The sequence below is a fragment of the Thermobia domestica genome, chromosome 2, assembly GCF_964235325.1.
Source record: "Thermobia domestica chromosome 2, izTheDome1.hap1.1, whole genome shotgun sequence".
In the NCBI taxonomy this organism is placed as follows: domain Eukaryota; kingdom Metazoa; phylum Arthropoda; class Insecta; order Zygentoma; family Lepismatidae; genus Thermobia; species Thermobia domestica.
In genome coordinates this window covers 147,162,738-147,188,969 of record NC_137455.1, presented here as the reverse complement: position 1 = coordinate 147,188,969, position 26,232 = coordinate 147,162,738, and the positions used below count along the sequence as shown (strand labels likewise).

General features: G+C 35.6%; 1 protein-coding gene across 1 annotated transcript in view; it reads left to right on the top strand.

Moving 5' to 3' along the window:
* LOC145679209 (adipokinetic hormone/corazonin-related peptide receptor variant I-like) overlaps positions 1-25,791 on the top strand; it is a 426,835-nt gene extending 401,044 nt beyond the window's left edge. Inside the window, exons 6-7 of the mRNA XM_081749797.1 lie at positions 14,459-14,594; positions 25,050-25,791. Coding sequence (XP_081605923.1) covers positions 14,459-14,594; positions 25,050-25,238 — 325 coding nt within the window. The 3' untranslated portion in view covers positions 25,239-25,791. The remainder of the gene's footprint in view (positions 1-14,458; positions 14,595-25,049) is intronic.
* The last annotated feature ends 441 nt before the right edge of the window (positions 25,792-26,232 follow it).

Sequence of the window (26,232 nt, the reverse complement as noted above, 5' to 3'; positions counted from 1 at the left end):
ATGTTGTGAGATGGAAAATTTTCTGCTATATTTTTTTCGAAAAATTTTCCTTTCTAAACAAATATCAGTGATCAAGTAACATTTCCTCACTTTCCATAAACTTAATTGAATTCATGTATAGAAATGTAAAAAAGTGAAAGATCGTTTAAAGAATCTGAAATTTTTTATGGCTCAGAAAATTTCCAGTACTATGTAGGAACAAATGAAACAATTTTTCATGAATCGAAAAATTTTCTGTCGTGTATGGGAAAATTGAAAAACTCTTTATGAGTCGGGAAGTTTTCATCGTTTTGAAGCAAAAAGTAAAGCAACATTTTGTGAATCGGAAGATTTTATTGCTGTGTAGAAACAAGTGAAAGGAATTTTCATGGATCAGAAAATGTTCATTACGATGTGGAAACAAGTGGAAAAACTTTTTATAAGCCGAATAATTTTGAATATTATGTATACTGATGTTAGTTGGAAAATTTTCTACTATGTTTGACTGCACATTGAGCTATAAAATTGAATTGCTAAAGAAAAATTTAGATAGCAACAAACTATAATTCTCCAATTAGCATTCGGACAGCGAAATTTTCTAATATTTCGAGTTGGCAGGTAAAAATTAACGTAGTATTTCTCTCTGTCTATCTGTCTCTCTCCCTCCCTCCCTCTCTCTCTCTGTGTGTGTGAGTGTGTGTGTGTGTGTGTGTGTGTGTGTGTGTGTGTGTGTGTGTGTGTGTGTGTGTGTGTGTGTGTGTGTGTGTGTGTGTGTGTGTGTGTGTGTGTAAACTGCAGGAAATATAGATCGAGTTCGTAGACTACAAATATCCCATCCCATTATTTAAAATGTAATAAGAAACCTTTGAGAATTTATCAATTATTTCAAAAATAGAAAAATTCCAGTATTTCTTCACATATAGACCTGCCTATGTAAGGATAATGAAATAATTACAGAAAAGTTCCTTATCAAGATTATTTTTGTAACAGAAATGCTTTGATTTTATTGTGTTTAACACTCGTGAATTATAACTTGAATGTTGGAATTTTGTGTAATCAATATCAGAGCAGATATTTTGCATTGTAAAACTACCATTATTATGTATAAAAAGTATTAGAAATAATAACTATTCGATAGAACAAATACATATATAACAAAAAAGAAATCTGGTTTCTATTTTGTAAATTGAAACAAAATTACTTGTTGCTTTTAGAGCGCAGCGCTAATAGCGCAGCCTTTTACGTTTCTTATATTATTTTATTGGAAGAATAACTGCACAAGTCAGCTTGCTTATTAGTTACATTTTACCTGTCCTTCTGAATGAATATATGAATAAGTATATGTTTATTTACAGAAAAAGATCTTTATTTGTTTTCATGAGTTACTTAAACTGGAATTTTTGGTAGTCAAAAATTTACAGTAGGTATTTTATATTATCTCTACTCATTTATATATGTTGTAAGTATTTAAATCTAGAAAAGTAGTAACGATATGAGGAAACTTCATCTTACGCGTATTAAACTAACTTAATATGATTTTGTAAGATCAAAGGTAACTTCTGAAGAAAGAAGACATTGAAGTTTTTGAAACATTTCTGTAGAAATAAAGAATCGTTAGATTTTCACTTCATGGAACCTTTTTCAGACAATATTAATTACCAATAAATTTTACGGCTAAACAACGATGTAGGAATAAGTGGAGTATGTTCTTATGAATCGGAAAGTTTTCATTACTGGCAATTAGCTATCATTGGATAAAGTACAACGGCAAGGAATACCATAAGCTATGACTTTGAAATCCGCAATCAACACACTTGAAAGAAACAGGAAATTCTAATATTATTGGGAATTGTCACAACTGTGAATTAGAGTTTGCTGATTTGATGCATATCTGGGAAGGAATGACAAACACACTTGAATCAAACTGCAGCCTTCCTTTTCTCATCTTCATTTAGAAGGATCCGAAAAAAAAAAGTAGCGTACTTATTGAATAAGATGTGAAAGTGTACGTTAAAGGTTTTCTTATTCTGTTATTTTTTCCTTCTTTTTAAAAATGTGCATGGTGATCATAAGGTAAGTTAAAGTAAGTAAAAATTATATCACATAACACGACCTATATTTGTAATATATTCATTCTGGGGAACCACGACTCATGTCCTAGTCTTAAGAAAATCTTGCCTACACATCTGTCAACTCCCTCCCCCTGATGCAAGGAAGGTTGTCATTTTCGCTGGTAAAACACAGTGGTTCTATTGGTACTCTCCCTCCCGGTATGGTAATTTAAGACACAGATGGGGACGTCTTCAGAGACACATGAAGGAATCGAACTGGATGAAGTGTTCTTGTTTTCAGTAAAGTGTGGTATTCTTTGCGAATAGTTCTGTGCTGCTTTTATTTGTATTGTGCGCTAATTTGTTCCCATTTTATGATAATGGAAGGTAAGAAGAGCAGAAAACTTGGGAGATCGAAAGTTATTCACAGCCAAAGCAGAGACATTTTGATTAATATTTATGATTTTATAAAGAGAGAAGCTGACAGTGGAAATCCAATTAACGTAAAACAAGTAGAAAAGCTGGTATCTGAAGCCTTCGGTGTTCCAGTAAGTACATTAAAATGTGTTTTGAGTGAGCGGAGGAAAAAACAAAATCATGGGAAAGAGCTTTTCTATTCCGAATAAGAAGCGAGCACAATGAAAAACAAAAATCTCACTGAATGATTTTGACAAATGCGTTATTTGTCGAACAATTAACGATTAACCTTCTGTAGAATCACTTTTGTGAGTACTTCGAGAAAAGATTAATTCTAATGGAAGCACTTGTTCTTTACGAAAATAATCCGTTCCGTAGTGTTTATCTGGATTAAGGCTGAAAACAAAACAAATCGATGAATTTTACTCAAAGAGAATGGCTTATTTACGAGCTATAGATCATTACAGAAGAAAGGACCGCCCTATAATTTACATGGATGCATCGCACGCAAAATAAAATGCGTGGAGCAATAAGAATACAGGTTTACCCACACCTATTTCCAATTGACAACGTGTAATCATCATGCATGCTGGCGGAGAAAACGGTTTTATTACAGACACGATAGTAATATTCAAATCTAGAACGAAAGCTGGTGAGGGGTATTACTTCCAACAAATGGCCCGAAAAGATTGGGGTGACTTCACATGGGAAAGAATCGTCTGGAATCTGAAAGAAGGAAGAAGTGTGACGACTGTGGATCAGGTGTTTAGTACTTCCCACATCCTCATTTCACGTGCATAATGAGCATTCCGAGCCACTAGGAATGCCATGTGAGGTAGAGGTGGTGGTTGACCACGGTCACTACAGCAGAGGACTACAGCTACATTGTGAAACAGACAAGAAGAAATCTACTTCAAACAACGAGTGCAATTGCAAGCATATGTAATAGGACTGCAAGCTGCGCAATCTCACGCTCTAAAATGGAACGCCGATTGCATGGTGTGGTCTTTTTACCCCACGGCCATTTCGTTGTATTCTGTTGACAGCTGCACATCGAAGAGACTGTTGACGGTGGTAACAAAAACATTAAGGCTAAGCCGAGGAGTAGTGGAGTCGCGTCCTCTTCTCCGATAAGAACAGATTAAATCTGAGTAGTGACTATGAATGTATACTTACCTGGCGAGAGGTGGGTACATGCAATAAACTCAGGAACATCGTTCAACATCACCACTTTGATGGTCTAGTATTCTTGGTTTTGAAGTATAATGTTTCATGGACAAACCGCACTCTCAATTGAGGAGAGTATTTCCAAAACACGAGAAGTCCGTTTGATAGAATTCTTCAGAAAGGGCAGAAAAATATAGCTTTTTATATTGAAACACTATGGCAAGTGATATTTCAAACAGAATTTACAACAGAAAATAACGTGTTTTGACAAGAAATAATTACAAAATTTAACGTAAGAGGTTCCATAGAATACTCTTCCATTCAATTTAAAATCGGACATTTTTGGATTTAGCATATTTTGGAAATACGTTTCTCAATTTTTGAACTCAGTACACTTACCTGTCAACATAGTTGTCGCAATGTACTCCTCTTGCTCCTGTGTCCTCTCAGATGTGCAGCCAGCCCCAACATTTATGGATGATAATGCACGACTGCACTGAACAGCGCAGATGGCTGAGCTCTTGAAACATGACTAAATTCGGCGAATAGATTGGCTTGCCCATTTTCCTGACTTAAATCCTATTGAGTACGTTTGGAATGCAATGGGAAGACATCTTTCAGCATGTCTAGACGCACCAAGGACTATACAGCAGTTGTCAGCAGCTTTGATAGAGTAATGGAAGTCCAAAATCCAACCTTGTGAGCATCATGGTACTAGGGTGGAGACATACATAACTGTCCGTGGTAATCACAAACCGATTTTAGTTTCATTTTAATCCTTATGTATATCCAAGGGATATCATGGGTGGTAGTGCTTTCAGGCTAAGTTATAAATATGCTTTTCTTATTCTTCTAATCACGTGTTCAGTTTTATTATCATACAGAAGCATTATTATCTATGTATGGTTCATCTTTAGCCAATCCACGTCACTTGGGAACGACACAAAATGGGAAACTTATTTTTGTCCTTAAGTTGTTCGTGCCTGTATATATTTTTGATATTTTGATTTCTAGTATCTATTTCAATCTATAACCGAATGAAATAATCAAATGTGATGTAAAGTTTGTTTCTTATTAACGCATTCGTTAATTGTTAAAGTGGACTGTACTTAAATTGAGAAAAGCGTTTCTGTGTATTAAGGAAAGCTAATTTACGTCTCACTATTTTTACTTTTCTATTATCACTATAATGTTCTATCGATAATGGACGTATAGTTACTTTAAAAAATCAATTCATAGCTTTGAGAGACAATTATTTTGTGTGTGTGTGTCTGTGTATGTGTGTTATTGCTTTTCTTGCAGAGTGGCTAGTATTGTAGATAACTATGACAGTTGAGTATACATGGATGTTTAACAGTTTAATGGTAACTTTTGTGAAAGTTTCCGGTACATTATTAGTCCATCATGAATTCAATTCCATTATTCAGTCAATTATTAACCCATTATTCAATACATTATAGGTCTGTCTTGGTTTTATTAGTTACTTCCGCCCATTATCGATTCCATGAGTTAGTTCATCGTCATTATTATCGTTCGTCTCTCTCAGTACAAAAGAATAAGCCTTGTCTTCGCTGCTACAGTTTCCTATCTTTGGCAGCCCTTTTGATTAACCTGTAGAAAATATGCCTCACCTCATGGTTCTCCACATCCTTTTAAAGGATATTGTCGCTTGTCTGCTTGTTTCCTTTTTTAAAAAAAAAGACCTTGCCTTCGAAGCTGTTTTGTGGGGGGGAAAAATCATGTCTAAATAAGGGTCGAGCTAGTTTTCCTTTTCGCACGGTACCTGTAATACTTTAAGTAGCTGTCCTTCCTCAGCTATTTCTTACAGTACCATTTTATTGCTCTTCCTGTCGACCCACTTAATTATAATCCTTCTCCAAAACGACATTTTCTCTGTCTCAAGTCCAGGTCTCTCTTGTTTTGCTAATGTCCAAGTTTCACACTCATATGTCAAGGCATTTCACACAAAGTTTCCCAGAAATTTCTTTTTAATGTCGATGTTCATAGACTTATACCAAAAAAATGTTTTTACGATATGCGTTCAAAGCCAGTGTTATCCTTCTTCTCACTTTGATTACCATTCTTATCCACTTATAATTCCTTTACTGATTGATACAAGACATACGCATAGTACACTCAAGGTGCTCATCAGCTTCGTTGCCCCTCTTATAACTCATAATGAGTTTCGTTTACCAAAACTAATTTATATATTTACTCAGAGGAATGTCGTTCTCCCGCTTTCCAAAAAATATCAATGGCATCCCTCCACTTTCTAAAAAATTACAATGGGCAAAGATAGGCACAAGGGACGGCGTGACGTCGTGCATCCTTTTCCTTTTACCTTTTCAGTTCTAATTTTACCCCTGTATTTACTCCGTCGTCCGTCCGTCCATGAGATGCAGAAATACTTGAACTGTCATCACGAAAATTAGTAAAGATATAGAGGATCAAAAGTTAGGAATCAAGTTAATTTTTGAACCGATATTCAAACCGGAAGTGTAGATTTTAGCCATTTCCGGTTTTAACATTTATCGCTATAAGAGCAAAAACGGTAATAAATAAATAAAAATGATTTTCTGCAATCAATTAAGTGGGCCAAGAACACATAACATACCATTCTTAAGTCTCTACCAAAACCAAAAATCGTACTAATCCAATACTACTTCTCATTTCAATATTAATCTACATGAAGCAGAAACGCTAAGAGGTAGCGAGAAGCGGTTTTGTGAAATTGATTTACCGTCCTAACATTATGTATCATCTTTCTCTTAACTCCCTATTGAAACCAGAAGTAATATAAATCAACCACTTCTGATTATTACTTTAATCGTTATAGAATGAAAACAGTAACAGAAAGCGAGAAGCAGTTTTCTGCAATCAAAGCGTCTGAACAGCATGTCCTATCTCCACCTATTTTTTTCTACTGAAACCGGAAGTGACAGAAAATCAATGCTCCCCCTTTTAACTGTGATCACTATTAACTAAGAGCGATAATATTTACAGAGAAGCGGTTGCCTGCAATCGATTATGAGTCTCAAGAATATGTTTCATTTCCATGTCTAAGTTTCGACTAAAACCGGAAGTAGTATAAACGCACTACAACTTCCAACTTTAAAATTGATCTGCATAGAGCAAAAATAATTGAAGATAGCAATATTTGTTTTATAGAATCAATTTAGCGCTCTAATAATAGATACCATCTTTTCTCTTTGCCCTCTATTCATTCTAGAAGTGTGGGGGACACGGTGGCTCAGTGGTTGAGTGCTTACTTCTGATGCGTGGAGTTCCTTGATCGATACCTGGTCAAGTAAGTTTGTGATGGACAACATCGTGTCCGCGGGTTTTCTCCAAGTACTTCCGTTTCCTCCTACATTCTCATTCCACCAATTCTTTCATCGCCATTATCTTGCCTTAATCATCCGTCTCCCTTATCCTAAAGGACCTAATCGTGTGACGTTCAGCCGACTGTTTGAAAGTCCTTCTCTTTGTGAACGGAGTTGTGACAATACTGAACATAGACCAACTGTTTCTTCAGTAGCTCAATCGAACCCTAACGCTGTTTAAATAATTGACACCACATGTGATTCTTATTATTTCATGTTTCACTCTCCCATTTTTATGTTTCAGTGTGTTCAGTCTTCGTTTGAATAATTATATTTTTCAAACAACGTCAAAGAAAAAAGGACGTTATCAATTTGAGGACCAATAGTCGTATTTGGATCAGGCTTTCACTAAGCAGATAATATATTTCCAAGGATAATATATATTTTTAATGATAAAATTTGTTCCATGTAATGTAAGCTCCTGTCACCACGGCATGGCATGTCCTCAGGTTGCGGATCGAGGAGAAAGCCTGTATATATAGAGGTTTGCTCAGAATATATTGAATAAGCAGTCGCGGACCGATGACAAGGGGTGGTCCTCCAGCTTGAGAGTTTGGCATGAGGCTACCAACCTCATCTTGTAAAAAGGGTGTTTGTTCAGAAATTTTCACAGAAACTTCGGACCAGGACTGATAACTAGCACGACTGATAGGCATGACCTCGGCAAAGTAAAATAGACATAAGATTTGGAATAGGCATAAAATATGGAATATTAAAAGTCTTCATAGGATAGGTGTGTTAAAATCAGTAACGAGTAAGACAAATACAGGATGGATCTAGTAGGAGTTCAGGAAGTTAGATGGGAGGAAAAGGGAGCAGTAAAGTTCGGAAATTGTACATTCTTTTACGGGGAATGAAATAAAAATCACCAACCAGAGACAGGGTTTTTCGTTAGTAAATGAATAATATCACCAATTGAAGACTGAATATAAAGTCCGTGGTAAGTGCCGAAACGAAAATATTGAGTTAACAGCCCAGATGTTACTTCAGAACTGATGGAACATATATTCACACGTATTCTTCTGGGGGTTATTTAAACTACTTCTACAGCGAATACTAGATAGCCAATTTTACACTGCGTAGTGTTAGGCACATAGGCCACATTTTTACATTAAACCGAACTTTTCCATTCTGGCATTTAACACGGATTTTATATTCAGTCTACAATTAAACAGGTTCACTTTGTTAATGATAGACTTTCTTGTGTTACTTTTAAGGGTCGTTGTCGTGATATTATTGTTTTAAATGTACACTCCCACAGAAGAAAAAGATGACGATACAAAAGCTTTCACGAAGAAGTAGAACGGATATTTGACCAACTTCCGCGATATCATATGAAAATTGTATTAGGGTATTTCAATGTGAAACTAGGATGAATATTTTCAAACCAATTATAGAGAATGAAAGTCTGCATAATAATAGTAATGACAACAACGTTAAACTCATGCAACATTCAAAATCCTAACTGTGAGAAGTACAAGATTCCCAGATCGCGACGTTTATAAATACACTTAGACCTCACCAGATGGAAAAACACATAATCAAACTGATCACGTTATAGTAGACAGAAGAAGATAGTCTGGCATAATTGATGCGTTAGAGAAGCTGTGTGATACTGACCACTACTTAGTAGCAGCGATAATAAGAGAGAGATTATCAGTGAATAAAGGAAATATTCAACTTCTCGAAACGGAGAGGTTTAATTTAAAGAAATTAGAGGAACCTAGCGAGACGGGAGCCAGACGACGAATATATTTTTCAGTGCTTTCTTCTATGTCGAATCTAACATTACCGTCCAAAACATAACATTTCGTCTCAAAAACCTGGTCCCTCACATCGAATTGTAGACTTCAGTTTGCTTAGTGTGCGACAATAACATGATGCATTGATGGTCCCTGCAGTGACGAAATCATGTGAAATGACACTCTTTGCGTCCCAGAACACTGTCAGCATAATCTTCCCTATAGACTGCGACACTGAATGTTTTTCGTGACGACTGAGCTGGCATGTTTTCTTGTCACTGATGTGGACTTTGTCTATGGAACCAAGTTCTTCAACCAAGTCTCATAAGCTGAGATGATGCTGAGCAGCAAATCATTGCCCTCGCGGTCACATTCCAGGCTTGTTGCCATTCGTGTAGTCTTGTGAACATGCATTAAGTCACTGGACACTCATCTTGGCGTCACCTTCCGATATCCCAACAAGTCGTGAATCATGTCGCAGACTTGAGCATGTCCAACACAGAATGTGGATCAATATAAGTCACAGTTGAGTTCCTGTAGGCTAACACCATTTTCTGTAGTCTTTCCACATTTGTTGCAGTCATGGACGAGGAGGCGAGTCCCATCTTCTACACTCAGTTTTCCTTCATTGAACATCATTGCACACTATCACCCTACTATTTGACGTCCTCTCCATAGACGCTCTACAGGCATCGGTGAATATCTGAAAACTAGTTCCACTCGTCCATTCATAATGCACGATAGCACGCACTTCCATTTGCGACCATATTACTAGCACACTTCTTTCTGCCGTACCTGTTTGCACTCGACTGTTCTCGAGCACACAAATCTTATTTCTAATGCTGCTTATACTTGATCATATAACGGCTCTGCTGCTTATCTCTAATCCTCGACACTCTGGCCATGCATCATTTTCCAGTGCGCTCGCTTCCTTCGTGCTGACTTTAGGAAAAATCGTCTTTTGTTGTGGCAATGTATTTTTCCAGTTTACATTACATCTTCTTTGTGAAAAAAGAAATGAACAAACTTATTTTCGGATTGTCCCTCGTATATGAGGATGTTTAGTGGGCACGCTTCATATTAGTAGATTTCAGATTGGGATGTACAACATTTGATACATAAAGATAAGTTCTATAAGATAAGTTCTACGAGAATAGTGAATATTAGTGAACAAAGTTGTATAGTCTGCATCATTAAATAGCAATAATAATTTCTTAACTTGTAAATATATTTTAAATTCAGAAAAAAATTGATATAGAAACTCACTGAAGGATTCTTAATAGCAATGACGCCAGCTTTACTTTCCTGGGGGAGGTCAAGCGGAGGGACAGACAAATTTTCGAAAGTAGGAAATTCTTGTATACCGAAAAGAATAGTTTTATATGATGTTACTTGACCTAAATTATAGTAATGTGTCGGAGGATGCAGGCGTCCTCAGCGGTAATATTAAAACTGGAAGTAGTTAATTTCTGCCACTTCTATATGAAATATATCATCAGGACCATAAGTGATTACAGAAAATTGTTTCTTGCTATCTATTACGCCTTCCATTCAAGATGATCAACGTTAAAACCGGAAATGGTTGATTTTACTTACTTCAGGTTTAAGTAGATTAAAAGAGAAGATAATACATAATTTTAGAGCGTCTAGTGGATTCTAAAATCACCGTTTCTCACTCTCTATTATCATTTTTACTCTAAATGTAAATCAATATTGAAACCAGAAGTTGCAGAGGATTTCCATTACTTCTCATTTTAGTATAGAGTTAAGAATAGAGATGTAAAATATTCTTGGGTCATTTAACCGATTGCAGAAAATCACAGCTCTCTTATAATTTTTGCTCTGTAGCGATCAATATTAAAGGTAGAAATTGTTGACTTTTACCACTTCCGTTCTGAATATCTGCTTCAGGAAAGAACTCGGTTTCTAACCCTTGACCCGATACTTTTTCACTAAATTTGGTCATAATTGGTAAGGAAATTCTTTATTGTTTTACTCCCGGCAGGCCGGACGGACAATGTAAATATATAATGTTGTTTTTTTGCAAACTAAACCCCTTAAAAATTTATTTCAAGTGGCTCGTTTTCTTTCTCATGACGACGAGACACCTAATGTGAAGAAAATTAATAAAAATTGCTCCTTCATGCCCCTGATGAGTGAAATTTTCGAAAACACTTAAACATGTATTTTTAATGAGGACTTTAGACACCAAGTTCTATCTCCCTAGCATCAAGGGCTCCTGACATACTCTACTTTTGAACATGCATTTCGAATCTCCCTTCTTCACCCATTAGGATACGCATTTTATTCAAAGGACATGATATAAACGCATTTCGAGCTGTCTAGTAACTACAATATGTAACAGTTAAGTCATTCTTCCATTATGATGTTAAGAGGCAACGCCGATTTCATTTTTACACTGATGTGCAACTTTTAAGGCCGAAAGTAACTTTCACACGCTGCGTAACTTTCAAGTGACATAGATTGCTGATTGTTGAACCATACATAGAAAGTAGTGCTACGAATGATACAGGAAACAACATGAGGAAATACGTGATCAAAAAATGGAACTTCTATACAGAATCAATAACTTACACTGAAGCTACTGTTACTTATGAGCCCCCTCCCTTTACATTACAGAAGTAGTAAAATGGTCTTGATAAGAGTGTGTGATCATCATGAATAGCGATATATGCTCCCACGTTGTTCACAGAGTTGGTAATGTGTTGTTCCATTTCTCCCCTTGATAATACAAAGGGGAAATACATTAGTGTCGAATACTACTTCCAACATATAACGTATTTCTAGAAGAGTAAAATAATAAAATAAAGTTACAAATGATTGATAATATGGTTTTGGCTTCGTTCAAAAGGGTTTGTTTTGATAAGTATCAAATCCAATTACGTAAATGGTTTTCAACAAGCTTAAAAATCATAATGGTGTTTACAGAAATTTAATATCTCAAACCGTTCCGAGATATGATGAACATTGATCAAATTTTAAAAATTGCTCCTTATTATCTAATTGCAAGTACATGTTATAGTTACAAGAAAATATTACTGTAATGTTATAGAAGCAAACCAAAGCAAAACGAATTTTAACAACTTCTCCCAATTACGTAAATTAAAGCAGTATAACAATCTCTACATATGTTCTTCAATTCTTTGTAATGGTCTGAGGTGTTAAATTGCAGTAAACGGCATAATGATCTTTATCGAAAATCTTCTACGTGATAGTGATTCTTACCTAACATGTTACAGATATTACAGATTTTATTTTATTTGCAAGTAAGTCACATTTGCAACTCCTGAAAACATTGTTCCTATTTGCCAAAAACATGTCATACCATAGGCATGGTATTTGACATTTTATATTTGTATTACCACGATATGTCGTACTGCCCTTATTGTTGTTTTAGAAGTCTCCATGTTTTTTTTTCTATTTTCATGGATGTTTCTGATACTATAGCTTCCTTAGTTTTTAACATTGAATAATAAATATGATATTGTAAGTTTTCGTTTATTATATAGATTAGAATTATGTAATAACAATTTAGTACTATTTGATAAAATATTACTTAATGTTGCATTGGCAACAGTGTTAACCTGGTCATATTGAAGAACACGTCAAATAATGTCCCTCTCATTATATTTGCATGGTTCAACATTTCATCGATTTTTTTTAAATTACAAGAGCGTTTCAAGATAAATAAATCATCATCTATACACACTAGTGCGGAGAACTTAAGGAATATATAAATAAAATATTGCGTAATTGGTGACAATGAACAAAAATCAAGCAGTGTGTTGCCAGAGGTCTTCTATGCGTGCACTTGGAGCAAGATGTTGCACGGCGTGGCGTCAACGTGACCGTAGCGCGGAATGAGCAAACTCTCGTAATGAAACAAATGAATGAAAAGGATGAAACACTGTGTATCACTCGGAGAGCTGTTAAAATGTATTATGGAAAAGTTACTCACAATTTGGCTAGAAGACAATATAGAAAGGATTATTGGGAAAGTAGAAGAGGGACGAAGTGTGACGAGTATGATTCAGGAATTTGATATCGCCCAAACCATTATTTCACGTGCATGAGCAGCGTTTCGAACCACAGAAAATGCTTTGCGAATGAGACAGCGTAGGTGGCCACGGCAGTTGTAAAAGAGATGGTGGTCAAATACAGCAGTGGACGACCGGTACATTGCAACATCCCGACCGACCATTGTCAGGCATTGTCAGGCTTTGTTTGTAATCGATGACAATGGAAGCTTTAACTTTTAAGGAACTAGTGAAGGGGCAGGGATAATTTGGGGGCAAGCCAAGAAGGATAGTTTTCTATTACTTGACTTACATTAAATTAGATAATATGTGAGAAGCACTGAGGAAGGGAAACTTTCGGGGAAGATCTCACTCCCTTCCCCTTTTGGTGACGACACTGGGCGTAATTGAAAACACATTTAACAGAATTGCTACAATCCGAACTCGTGCTCTACTGTAGCATCTCGACTCCATTGAATGGTCTCTTTTCCCGACAACCATTATCTTATGTTTGTTGACACCACTCATTGGAGGCAGTGTTTGTGATAGGGCCAAGAACTTCAGAACTGGAACGATGAGAAGTAGGGTTGCGTTCTATTCTCAGATGTGAACAGATTTACTCATCTGTCGGGAAGTGGCTACATGCAGTGAACTCAACAACACAACAATACGATCGTTTTACTGTTTCAGGTGTTCTTCTGTGGAACAGCATATCTACCTTCAAATTTGTTTACGCGGTGTATTCAACGGTCAACGCTATTGTGATATTGTACTCTTTCCTTACTTGCGTATTTGCTGGTATGCAATCGTCCGCAGCTTTGTCTTTATGGATGATATTTACGGAGCCGCATTTATTAGCGCACGTTGGTGTCTCTTAGTCTGCGGGTGCATTCGCAATTGGCGGGAGATATTCGGTGAATGGAGTGGTTTACCCGTTCTCTAGACCTGTATCCCATAAAGAACAATTAGGATGGTCAAAAAGGACGTTTTGCAGTACATCTATATGAAGCGAGAACCATTCAGCAATTGTCAATAGTTCAGGTGGAGGAAGTTAGCTCCTTATCACAATACATTATCAACTTTTGTGAGCAACACTGCAGCACCTTACAGAGGAGACATTGCTGTCCGTTGTGACCCCACACCCTTCTGAAGACTATTTCGCTGCTTTTATAATTTTTCAAAATGTCCGTCATGAGCCGAATGACTTCAGTTTAAGTTATTATTGCTGTATACAAGTAACGTTATTGTCCTTGTAATCACGCGTTACTTCCTGTTGACTCCTCTTTCATATGTAGCACTACTTCTGAAGTATGGTTCAAGTTTCACCTATCTATACCACATGCGAATGGCACAACAAACGAAACTACTTTCGTCCGTAAGTTTTGCATATCAATGTATATATACAGGGTTGTTCTTTTATCTTTAAGAATACTGCGTAAATGTGTGCAAAATATAAATGTCTCATCTTGTAAATTTTACACCAAATTCTCTGGAATTAGAATTTTAATTGAAATTGATGGGCAAAACGTAAGTTGTTAGAATAAAAATGTATATTTTTTCAAGTTATATAAATGGTATGATTTTTTTTTAAAAAAAAAGATGTATTTACTACTAAAACAATTCTAATTTGTTGATGGTTATTCAAAATTAATTTGAAGTAATTTAATGTTGAAATCTTTCAGGTTCATATGGGATCGGAAATCTGTAAACGACATGGATCTCCGAGTTTCCAAAGTTCTGTACCTGTTTGCCTTCACGAATTCCTGCATGAACCCTATTGTCTACGGTGCCTACAACATTCGGCCACGACGGTGCCAGGTGAGGACGCCAACAACCACAAATCACCATTCTTGTGAGATGGTGGTCTATGTACATTGAGTCCTCGGTAAAGAATGTTCAAGTCCTCATATGACACCCTTTTATTTTATCCCTTTAGAGTAGATTTGACCGTTAAAAAAATCACTGGCCGAGTATTTATTATTAGTTCTTTTGAATCTCTAATTAGGATATAGCATTTTATTTTACGTATGTCATTTATAACCAGTGTTTTCATCGGAACGAAATGACCTTTCAATAAATGTTTGTAGTTAAGTTACTTTTTTAATTGAAAATCTTTGTGTTCAGATTGAAAGAAAATTGATGTAATTTTTCACCAATTGTTTGAGTTTGCAAACATTGCAAACTGTCAACATGGTGATATGAGTTGGCAGTTTAATCAAATTTTGATTATGTATTGTATCATGACTCTTACGCAGCGCGAGCATTAATTGATATAGTTACAGTGACTGAGTTTTGAGAGATTTGGTGGATTTACTGACTAGCATTTGGAGATATAATTTGTGTTAAATAAATGCTTTAAAGCAGCACAAGTCATATTTGTGGGAAATATTTGACGAAATGAAAAGTGTAAATGATTCGTTATCCTGATAAATCTGAAGAGTCTACATTATATGCTAAGCATTTGTTGATATTTTTTAAACGTTGATTTGATTTTGGGTTTAGCGTTCCTTTCAGCAGCGAGTCGAACCCAGAACCTCTCACACAGAAAACACATGTATTTGACACTCCGTTACGAATAGTTAACCATTAATTTTAGATATTTACAAGATACCTATATATATCTCTTTGTCCTTCCGGTAATATCAATGTTACAATTATAATTTAAGAAAGTGCAATTGAAGGTGGTGAACTTATTTGTATTTCGTGAAAAAGTATGTATTGTGTGGTGTGTATAATCTTGTTCTTCTTATGTGTTTCTGGATTATACTCCACTTGAATCAAACCACACCATCGATATTGTTTTCTATTTTACTTTCTTTCTGTGGAAGTAGGTCACCGCAAAAAAATAACATCTTGAGAGCCTGTGATGATTTAACTGTCGGAACATACATTAATCTTTCATGGATGTCATGTAGCCCAAGGTTGTGTGCCAGTTGTAAAACCACAGTTGCTTGTGTAAGGATTATTAGGAGAGCCAGACACAAACTGATTCCTCACTCAACACATCTTACCAGTGTTGACTGAAACAAAATCATCTTTCATGCACTGTTGTGACTGTGGATATGATCCACTATTGTTCCATGTGCAAGTATCTAATCTTTGATGATAATGGATTTTTATGTATTTGGTCTAGGAATTAATTCGTGCGGTTGGTACGCACACATTGAAGCTTTAGTACAAACACAAAATACATAAATACCTTAAGAAAAATATTGTCCATCTCTAGCCACCACTTTCGCCCATCTGTCAGGCAATGTACGGATTCCGTGGCGAAAGAAGTCCTCATCCTTGGAAGCGATCCAGTCAGAGACCCATGTTTCGATATCTTCTGAAGAAGTAAACCGCTGTCCAATCAAATCGTTGTTCATGCAATCGAACAAGTAGTAGTCCGAAGGAGCAACGTCTGGTGAATACGGCGGGTGGGGTAAAACTTCCCATCCGACATTTTCTAAATAGGTTTTGACCGGTTTTGCGACATGTGGGCGAGCGTTATCATGTTGAACAATAAGTTTATCATGTCTGTTCTCCAATTCTGGTCGTGTTCTGGCCAGAGCTTGCTTCAAACGCATTAATTGTCGTCGATAACGTTCTCCATTCATAGTTTCACCCGGTTGCAGCAGCTCATAGTACACCACACCTTTCATATCCCACCATATGCACAGCATAACCTTTGCACAGTGAATATCTCGTTTTGGTTGTGATGGACCTGGTTCACCTGGTTTCACCCAGGCCTTTTTTCGTTTAGGGTTCTCGTAATGGATCCACTTCTCATCACCCGTAATAATTCGATGCAGAAACCCCTTTCTGCTCTGTCGTTGAAGCAGCAATTCGCAAATGGTTTTTCGTCTTTCAACGTCTCTGTCTTTCAATTCATGTGGAACCCAATGTGACATCTTTTGAATCATTCCCATGGCTTTCAAGCGTTTGGAGACTGTTGTTTGATCAACGCCTAATGCTGCTGCAAGTTGTTCCTGCGTTTGACACGAATCCTGCTCGAGCAATGCTGTCAATTCTTCGTCTTGAAATTTTTTGGCTGTCCAGCTCGCTCTTGGCCTGCCAAGCCGAAATCACCACTTCTAAACCGTGCAAACCACTTCTGACACGTTCGCTCAGCTAGAGCATGGTCACCATACACTTCCACCAAAATACGATGACTTTCAGTCGCACTTTTCTGCATGTTAAAGTAATGCAGCAGGACACCCCACAAAAACACTTTATCAGGCACAAATTGCGCCATGTTCACTTAACTACAAACTGGTGTTGTTGACGCTTCAATCCACTGCCCTATACTACGAACGATACGCGATGACAGGGGTTTGCAACACATGTGTGGATACACGGAACTGTGGGACGCTCCGTTCGTTGCGCCATCTCTTGTCCACCCGCACGAATTAATTCCTAGACCAAATAGTTACTGTGTCGTTTATAAAGTTCTCGCACGAAAAATATTTTAAAAGCAAACATGAAAAACATAATAAGGCACCCTTAAACATTTTTCAGTACAGTTTCAACTCAGAAAATTTGTCAAATAGTAGGTACCTCAATCGAAATGAAATGCACAATAAGAACTATATATTCTAAATAAATATGATTGTGAAAAGATTGCATATATATATATATATATATATATATATATATATATATATATATATATATATATATATATATATATATATATATATATATATATATATATATACCCTGTTTCTAAAAGAATATACGTATTTCGAATGCATACATTTATTAAACTTTAAGATATACAAATATGAAATTTTACACACATAATTATGAACCTCTCAAGTTCAAATTACAGATGTTCAATATGTTCTCCATCAGCGACACGAACATCGATACTCAAATTCCTCCCATACTCGGGCATGCATGTCCTGCGTCACTGATGTTATGGCAGTACAGATCCGGTATTTCAACTCTTCCAGGTTCTGTGCGAGTGGTTGTACATAAACGTTGTCTTTAACGAAACCCCACAAGAAAAAATCACAGGGTTCCAAATCCAGTGACCGTGGAGGCCAGATGAGACATGCTAAGTCGCCAGCTCATTGACGACCAATCCAACGGTTCGGTAGGGCTTCATTCAGATATTCACGCACTTGGCGACTCCAGTGAGGGGGTGCCCCGTCTTGTTGAAAAATGAAGTTGTCTTCGTGCAGCTTCGGAAACAACCAGTTTTGTAACATAGCGAGATACTGCTGACTGTTAACCGTGTTTCCATTAAGGAAGAATGGGCCGTAAACAGATGATCGAGATATCGCACAAAACACATTGACTTTGGGCGAATCTCGTACATGTTCAATGACTGCATGTGTGTTCTGTAGTCCCCAAATTCAAACATTTTGTTTGTTTACCTGACCACTAAAGCGGAAAGTCGCTTCATCGCTAAACACGATGCGTTGTGCAAAAGTGTTATCATTGTCAATAGCATCTAGAATCTCGTTACAAAATGCCACACGTTTGCGTTTGTACTCAGGACGCAGAGCTTGTAACAGCTGTAACTTGTACGGTTTCATAACCAACCGACGTCTCAAAATACGCCAAATTGTTGTTGTCGGCACTTGTAACTCCTAACTGGCACGACGAATTGATTTTGAAGGACTACGTTGGAAAGCAGTTTGAATTCGTGCAACATTTTCTTCAGGAACACGAGGGCGGCCAGGACTCTTTCCTTTACATACACATCCTTTATTTACAAACTGTCGATACCATCTGCTACTGTTCCACCCATTCGGAGGATCAGTTTGATACCTGAGCCTGAAACGTCTTTGCACTGTAATCACGGAATTGCACTTCACAAACTCAAGAACACAAAATGATTTCTGCTTCGGAGTAGCCACTTTAAACATATGACGGTTACCAAGCAAAACAGAAGACAACTGACATCTAGCGGCTATTAATATAAACTAGACTATGTATTCGTTTCTCCAATATCCGAACCGGGGCGCAGCGATCGATAGTTTGGACAAAATAATTCTTCGTAATGCGTATATTCTTTTGGAAACAGGGTGTATATATATATATATATATATATATTAGACATTTCGATTATTTCTATTATTAATTTTCCTTCGACAGTGTGTTGAATCTTTGACAAACGAAGCAGAATAAACGTTTATGATTCACTTCTCATAACTAAGAATGAAAAACCCATCTGGTGTGTTTCAGTTAATTTTGTAGTAGGAGATTTAGAAAGACCGAGCAGAAGGCAAGCATGTGGCAGAAAGAACTATACGTCCTTATATACACATTAAGAAAATTCAGGTATTATCTTCTTAATAGAAAATTTAACCTTTATGTTGACGCCAAGTGCCTAATCAATTTAAATACACAACCTGATAAAGTAGGAAAAAATACCCGTTATAAATTAGTTTTGGCAGATTATAATTTTGACATCCAATATCTGCCTGACACCAAGAATCCAGCCAATATTATCAGCAGATTAGAGCAAACACAGGATATTAAAAAAAGAACAGAACGAAGAAAATGAAAAAGAAAGGGTGAGGACTGTTATGCAGCGCGACCCCTTACCGAACATAGCAAGGGAACAACGCAAGAATGACAATTATAAGGACAAGGATGACAAATATGACTCTTCTGTCTTAGAAACGAAATACTTTACAGGAAACAAAATCATTCCGAATATGGTGTCATATCTCTTGTGTATACCGTAATCATTAGCTAATTTGTGGTTTACATCCTTTCATAGAAAAACAATAGTAGCCCATTTCGGATTCACAAAATCGTACAAAACCGCCATAAGCAAGTATTATATGCCACGTCTTCAAAACGATTTGTCTTACAAGATGCGCATGTGCCCTGACTGTTAAAGACTGAAAAACTACCAGAAAAGAGACAAGCTGAGCTGTTAAAATATCCTGTTAAAAAAATTGGATCAGCATGGGCATATGAAGCTGTTGGGCCATTTCCAAACAAAAATGGACAAAACAAATACATATTAGTAGTTATAGAGCTAGCCACACGCTATATTATTATAAAAGTAGTTGACTCAATAACTGCTAAAAATATAGAAATCTTCTTAGAACAAGAAATTATTCTAAAATTTGGAGCATTTAATATATCATACCTAGACCAACATCCCGTCTATTCAGCGACAAGGCTCCAGTAATTCGCACAAAACATAATTTCACTTATAAATTTTCTCCAGTACCAACCACACTTCTATTGGATTGGTTGAACAAATGAACAAAACTATACAGGGTTGTCTAAAAATTTTCGTTCAAGAACCTTACACCGATCGGGAGAAATGGTTGCCACACATCAGTTTTGCAATTAACAATTTTGTAGAGGCTGGAACAAAATATTCATCTAGTTTTCTTTTGTTCGGTTACGAACCTCGTACACCAACAGACTGCACATTTGAATGAAAGCATACTACACAAGTCGGTAAGGAGAAACTAACAGAAATTACAGATAAGGTTAAACATCATCTGGAGCAAGCGTATATGAAACAAAAGAAGAATTACGATAAACGGCATAGATAAACGACCTATCAGCCGGGAGATTCAACATTAGTCTACTTTCCTACAAGGAAGCAAGGACAGACGGAAATTTTCATCAGGTCATATGAGGGACCCGCAAAAATATTAGAGAAATTAAATCCAAATTTGTACTGTGTGGAACTACTTTCCAAATTTCGTATAATAATACAGGATATCTCGGTGGATCGTTTGAAGCCATTTTACAAGGATCAAACAGAGTAAACATAAACTTAGAAGACATATGCACAAATAGAAGAGGAATAAACAAAAATTACAAGTACTTACCAGCAGCAGAAGATGGAGCAGGACCAGAAAAAAAAGAGAATAAAAACAGATGAACTGTAATAGCAAGGATAAATCGCATATCTTTATATCACCTTAACAATTCATCTCACTCTATTATTTAACTTCGCTGTATCAGTATTTCCGTTCAGTTGCCAATCTGCAAACTCAACATTTTTTACTCTTTTTTAGTTCCAAAAGTCCTTAATCCATGCAAGGTCGAAATATAATACTTTCTTGTTTCTAACATCGATTCTTCAATGAGAATTACATGCTCACCTATTACTTCACTTGTCTTTTCATTATACAGGATGTTCATATAATCACGCTTCTACTAATCTTATACAGAGTGACCAAAAATTCACATTCTTTATTTCCTTTATTTTTAAAAATAAATTTCAGGATTCTAATTTCGATCACTCTTTTTCCTTAATTCTTATAACAGTAACCACATATTTGTGTCTTATCATTAATAAGTCCCTTTATAAGAGCCAACATCTACAAACACGCCCACCCATTTCACTACCGCTCGAGAGGATTACATCGTCGGCTCCTATCATTGCAACGGACGTACAACCATAGCTGACAAACAACACCGTACTCGACACAATAATACCTACCGAATTTAGTGAACAACAAACTCGTACTGTTCCCACAATTAGTGACTTAGTATATATTTATTAACTACAGTCATTACACTTTCTGACCTCATTGAAGGAAATGATAAAGTGTTAATCCTGCTAAGTTGGAACAGATAATATAGTGTTATTGCCATTTTATTGTGTTTATATCTTTCAATACAACTGTGCTTAGTGCTTTATGGTATTTTTACTTGTCTCCAAACTACAACAGCATGCACCTTACTTTTGCGTGTATCAGTGTCTCTTCTGTCACCGCATCCTAGTGCATTAATAGTGTTACTTTCAAACATAATCTTGTAAGATTATTTTCTCCAGTGTGGGGGTGTAAAGATCCCCACCTGCAGCGCAAGCACAAATTCCCACAACACGTGCTACATTTACAAACAAAACATGCAGACAAGAAACTACAACAAGGAAGACACGAAACCAAGACGACGGAGCCCAAAGAGGACCAGGAGACCATCTATAAAAGCGCAGCCTGAGGAGGAACTAGCTATCAGTTTGACAGCTGATCAATTAACCAACACCCGCTCCTGAGGTCGCCTTGCACTAGGAAATCGTAACTACAATCATACCTCGCGAAGTCTATTTGGGCTCAGGAGGTTTCCCGCAAGACTCATCTAAAACCCTGTAGGAGCTCTGGAGGCTGCTTTGAGTAAAACAGGCACGGTACAAAACATCTTTCTTCTTCATCTTGGTCGCTTAGAAGGACAGACTGAATTAAATTGTTCTTTTTGAATTCAAAGATATTTGTATTTAAGTTTTGTAATAAAACTGGCAAAGAGGAAACACCCGGACCCTTATTGACTCTACATCAAAGACATTACAATGTGCACGTATTATCTACTACTTATAGAAACAAATAAGTAGGTATTAGCAATTATTTGCGTTCTGAAACCTATTTAAATATATTATGGTATTTCCTTATTATTTACGTACATCTAAACTAGCATTTCATGTATATTATCCTAATAACCAATTTTGTTTAATGTGAACCGAACTGATTTCTTTTTCTGCATTCTGAAGAGCTCAAACTATAACAACGTAGATTAAACTAATCTGACTCCCAATTATCCATAGCATAATGTATAAAGTAGATGATTTAAATATTTAGAAAATATTCTACTAATGTACAGACATATTTAATAAAATCGGTATCAATCGGTATCGGTATCGATGACTAACAATAAACATGTAAGATTATAAATGGTATCTGAAAATAAATACGTAGTAAAGATTAACATGTACTGTAAAATTCCTGCTCTTTGGGCTAATATTATTGTTATTATAATCTCTGAAAAAAATTGAAGATTTAACATTTGCGGAGTCCTTAAATATTGACTATGCTCAATCCCGTGGCCAAAACTTATATTCCTAGTATATCAGCAATATGTATGTTGAATATTCTGACGCAAACCAGTTTAGAGAAATGTATCATCCGAATTCATTGTTAGAGATTGGAATGTATCATCACCGTACTTCCATAGGCAATGTTTAAGACTACAAATCACAAAAAAAAAAAAAAAAAAAAAAAAAAAAATGCGTCGTCTTATCATCTCCATTAAATTACAGTGTAGAATAACATTATATTAAATCAAAATTTGCCATATCATCAATTAATTATATTTTAATAATACAGTATTACTTTATTACATTCATTTAATTTAAGAGTGGTGTGGAGTATTGTAATTGTAAGTAATTTCTTGTAATTTGTCTGTAAGACCTTAAGAGTCCATGATCAATACATCGAGGTCCTCTTTTGATTTATTATTATTATTATTATTATTATTATTATTATTATTATTATTATTATTATTATTATTATTCTCGTCCAGTGAATTCTTTGCACTACTCTAGGAATGACTACAAGTAAATACTTACATAATTTATTTTAGTTTCTTTTTTATATATCCGCGTACTCACCTATGAAATTGTAGTTAGATATTTTCGTTACTCTTGCATGCGTTGCTTCGCTACTTTTACATAAATTTAATTTATTTTATTTTCTACGACTTATCTGATTGATGAGCGAACAGATTATTTAAGATTTTCATGAGAACTGATGCATTCATTCTTATTTAGAATATATTTTTTTATTAGCTGTATGTTGTCTTCTAACTTTAATTAGAATAAAATTTAAGCCGACAATAAAATAATGTAACACACAAAATATATGCACAAAATATTCGTTATTATTACTGTAAATCATATTCAGTGTATATTTATTTCTTGGGAGAATTTTTACATAATTAACCATAATCTTATTACTATTCAAGATTAATGTTTTTCAGTTGATTACTTAGAACTGTTATCCTATTTATCACACATTATTTTCCATTTAAAGTCTTAAACATAAAATTAAAATGATAGATAATTAACATATCTCCTTACGAGAAGTTAGTGAGATTATGGAGATTTGCAACATTTTGTTGTCATGATAACTCTCCAATCTCTTCTCACTCTCTATATTTTGTGCATATAACGTATGTATGTATATGTATACAAGGTGGTACAAAAATGTCACTATATTTTGTAAACAGATTCCTCACATTAAAACAAGAAAAAAATTCATATGGACCTGTGCTCAAAAGTAAATAGTTTCGGAGCCATGGGGGTGCCGAAACCGTGACATAAGTAAAATTTAAAAGTTCATAATTCCACCACTATGGAACCTATCGTAGTTGGGTCAAGACATTACTGATCACTGACTAAGATGTATGTGAACTATCCAAATATCCATGTTTAAGAATACTCCAATACTGGCACACCATTTTTTAGAGGTAGGTGAAGAGTGATCAAATACTCCCAAACAACCTGTCTAAAATGATTATGCAAGTACCGGAAGTTCTGAAAGATGGACATATTATTTCCTCAGTGATGCCTTGACTTGACTACAATCGGTCCTATAGTAATGGAACTATGGGCCTTTGAAGTTCATTTCTTCATGCTTTCGGCACCCTCTAGCTACGAAACTATGCACTTCTGACCACAGGTCCATTTGAACTTTGTTTTTCTTGTTTTGATGTGAGAAATATATTCCCAAACAATTGTGACAAATTTTTGTAACACCCGGTGTATATTACTGCTGATTATCATTTTCTTCTAATTCTATCATAATAAATAATAATCAAATTGCATGTAGGAATAGCATGCTGTATTGATATGTGCCCTAACGAGATTCGAAAGAAGAAACTCAAACTGTATTGTCCAAGTCAAACTTTAAAAATTTAGATAAGTTTACGAAATACAAAATTTGAGTATTTACAAATTACAATAGTTTTATGATATCAATTTTGGTGTACTACAATATGATATATAAAAATTCAATTCAAAAGGTCGTTAGAAAGGATTAGTCTAGTTTTCTGTTGTTATAGCAAAGAATAGTGAATACATAATATCATTGGAATATTCAATTTTCATAAATTTAAATATATTTATTTCGAATGCCAATGTTATAACAATTTCAAACTATATGTTTGTGTTATCATATTGTGTTAGTGATACATTACTTTTTTCTGTAGAACCTAAACTTTTAATTAAAGTTAATAAAAGCGATCACTATATGTTGAACAACTTAAAATGTATGTGGATTAAAACCAGTCTTGTAAGATTTTAGAAGTTTTAGTCTAGGATTAAATTATTCTTCATTAAGTCTCAATATTTCATTTTCTACGACTCTTACACGTATATTGCATTTGAAGAATATTATAACAATGCTACATAATTAGTTTTTTACAACTTGAAGAGACTAGTTATTTCAGAACGTCTATTACTTCTTTATTAGATTTAATAGTTTTGCAATGTTAATCTATTGTCTTTAGTTTCGGCTTCTGTTCCAGAGGTTCCAAAACGACGAAACCGTGAAGGCAACGAGGGCGAGTGTCCGCACCACCAAAGACATCGAGTTGGAAATAGTGTGCCGCATCAGCTGGAAGAAGCCTGTCGATGCCAAGAAGCATGCAATTCTTTCCGACTCACGAGGCGACCTGTGTTACACGTGCGGAGACGCAATTGGAAAGAGCATGTGAGGACGACCGCAAGCTGAGCTCTCGTCGAGCAGCGGTTATGGAAGTAGTGCTTTCGACACGAGCTTCAGCTACGAAGAGGACATCCTTCGGATACGTTGTCCTTCAAGAAGTCAGCCTCCTCCATCCGCCATTAGAATATAGATTTGTATCTCTGGTTGGAAACAACGTAGGCAACAACAACATATTTTATATTATTAATTCTACTTTCAAAGTTGCATAGAAAATATTACTGTTACAATAGTCCCTTAGTGCCAATCTGTTTTGGATATTAAATTGTTCCATCACAGGATGAACAATAACGTTAGAGATCTTTATGAAGTAATACTTATTCAAGCATCTAAAAAAGGAGGTTTGAAAAGAAATGCAGCTCTTCATTCTTGTAACTGTACCTCCGAAGTGTCCAACTATGTTTCGTAATCATCTTAAAAGTTACTTCATACTTTCTTTTTGTATCTATTAAGTGCAAATGCTGTTTCAGAGTTAATACTGAATTTTAAATCAATTTTTAAGAACAGAAAGTTCACGCTCAGACTTGGTTTTCGAATTAAAGAGAGTAAACCGTATATTCGTGCTGAGTGTCCAGTTTAAAGTTAACTTACTTAAACTAGTTTATTATTAAATGCTGATTAAAAGTTACAATTGAGGAATAGTTAAACAATTGAATCATATTATAGTCAATTAAAATAAAGACATCTAAATATTATGCTCTTCAAGCTAAACCAGAACTTTTATGTGACTGACAAGTACATTTCTGAAAGGTAAGTCTTGTTACGTTGATGCTGTTAATATTATACACGCTTACAACAGAAAGTTGTGGGGTTACGTTTCGTTATTTTTCTCAACGTGAAAAGCTTAATGTTACTTATATTATAATTACGTTTTTTTGCTGAAACTTGATTTCTACTTGATGCATTTGAATAGCCTGTGGGGTTCCTTATTTGAGCAGCAGACAGTATATTTAGGATTAGGAATTGTTAAGAATTGTTTAGCAAGA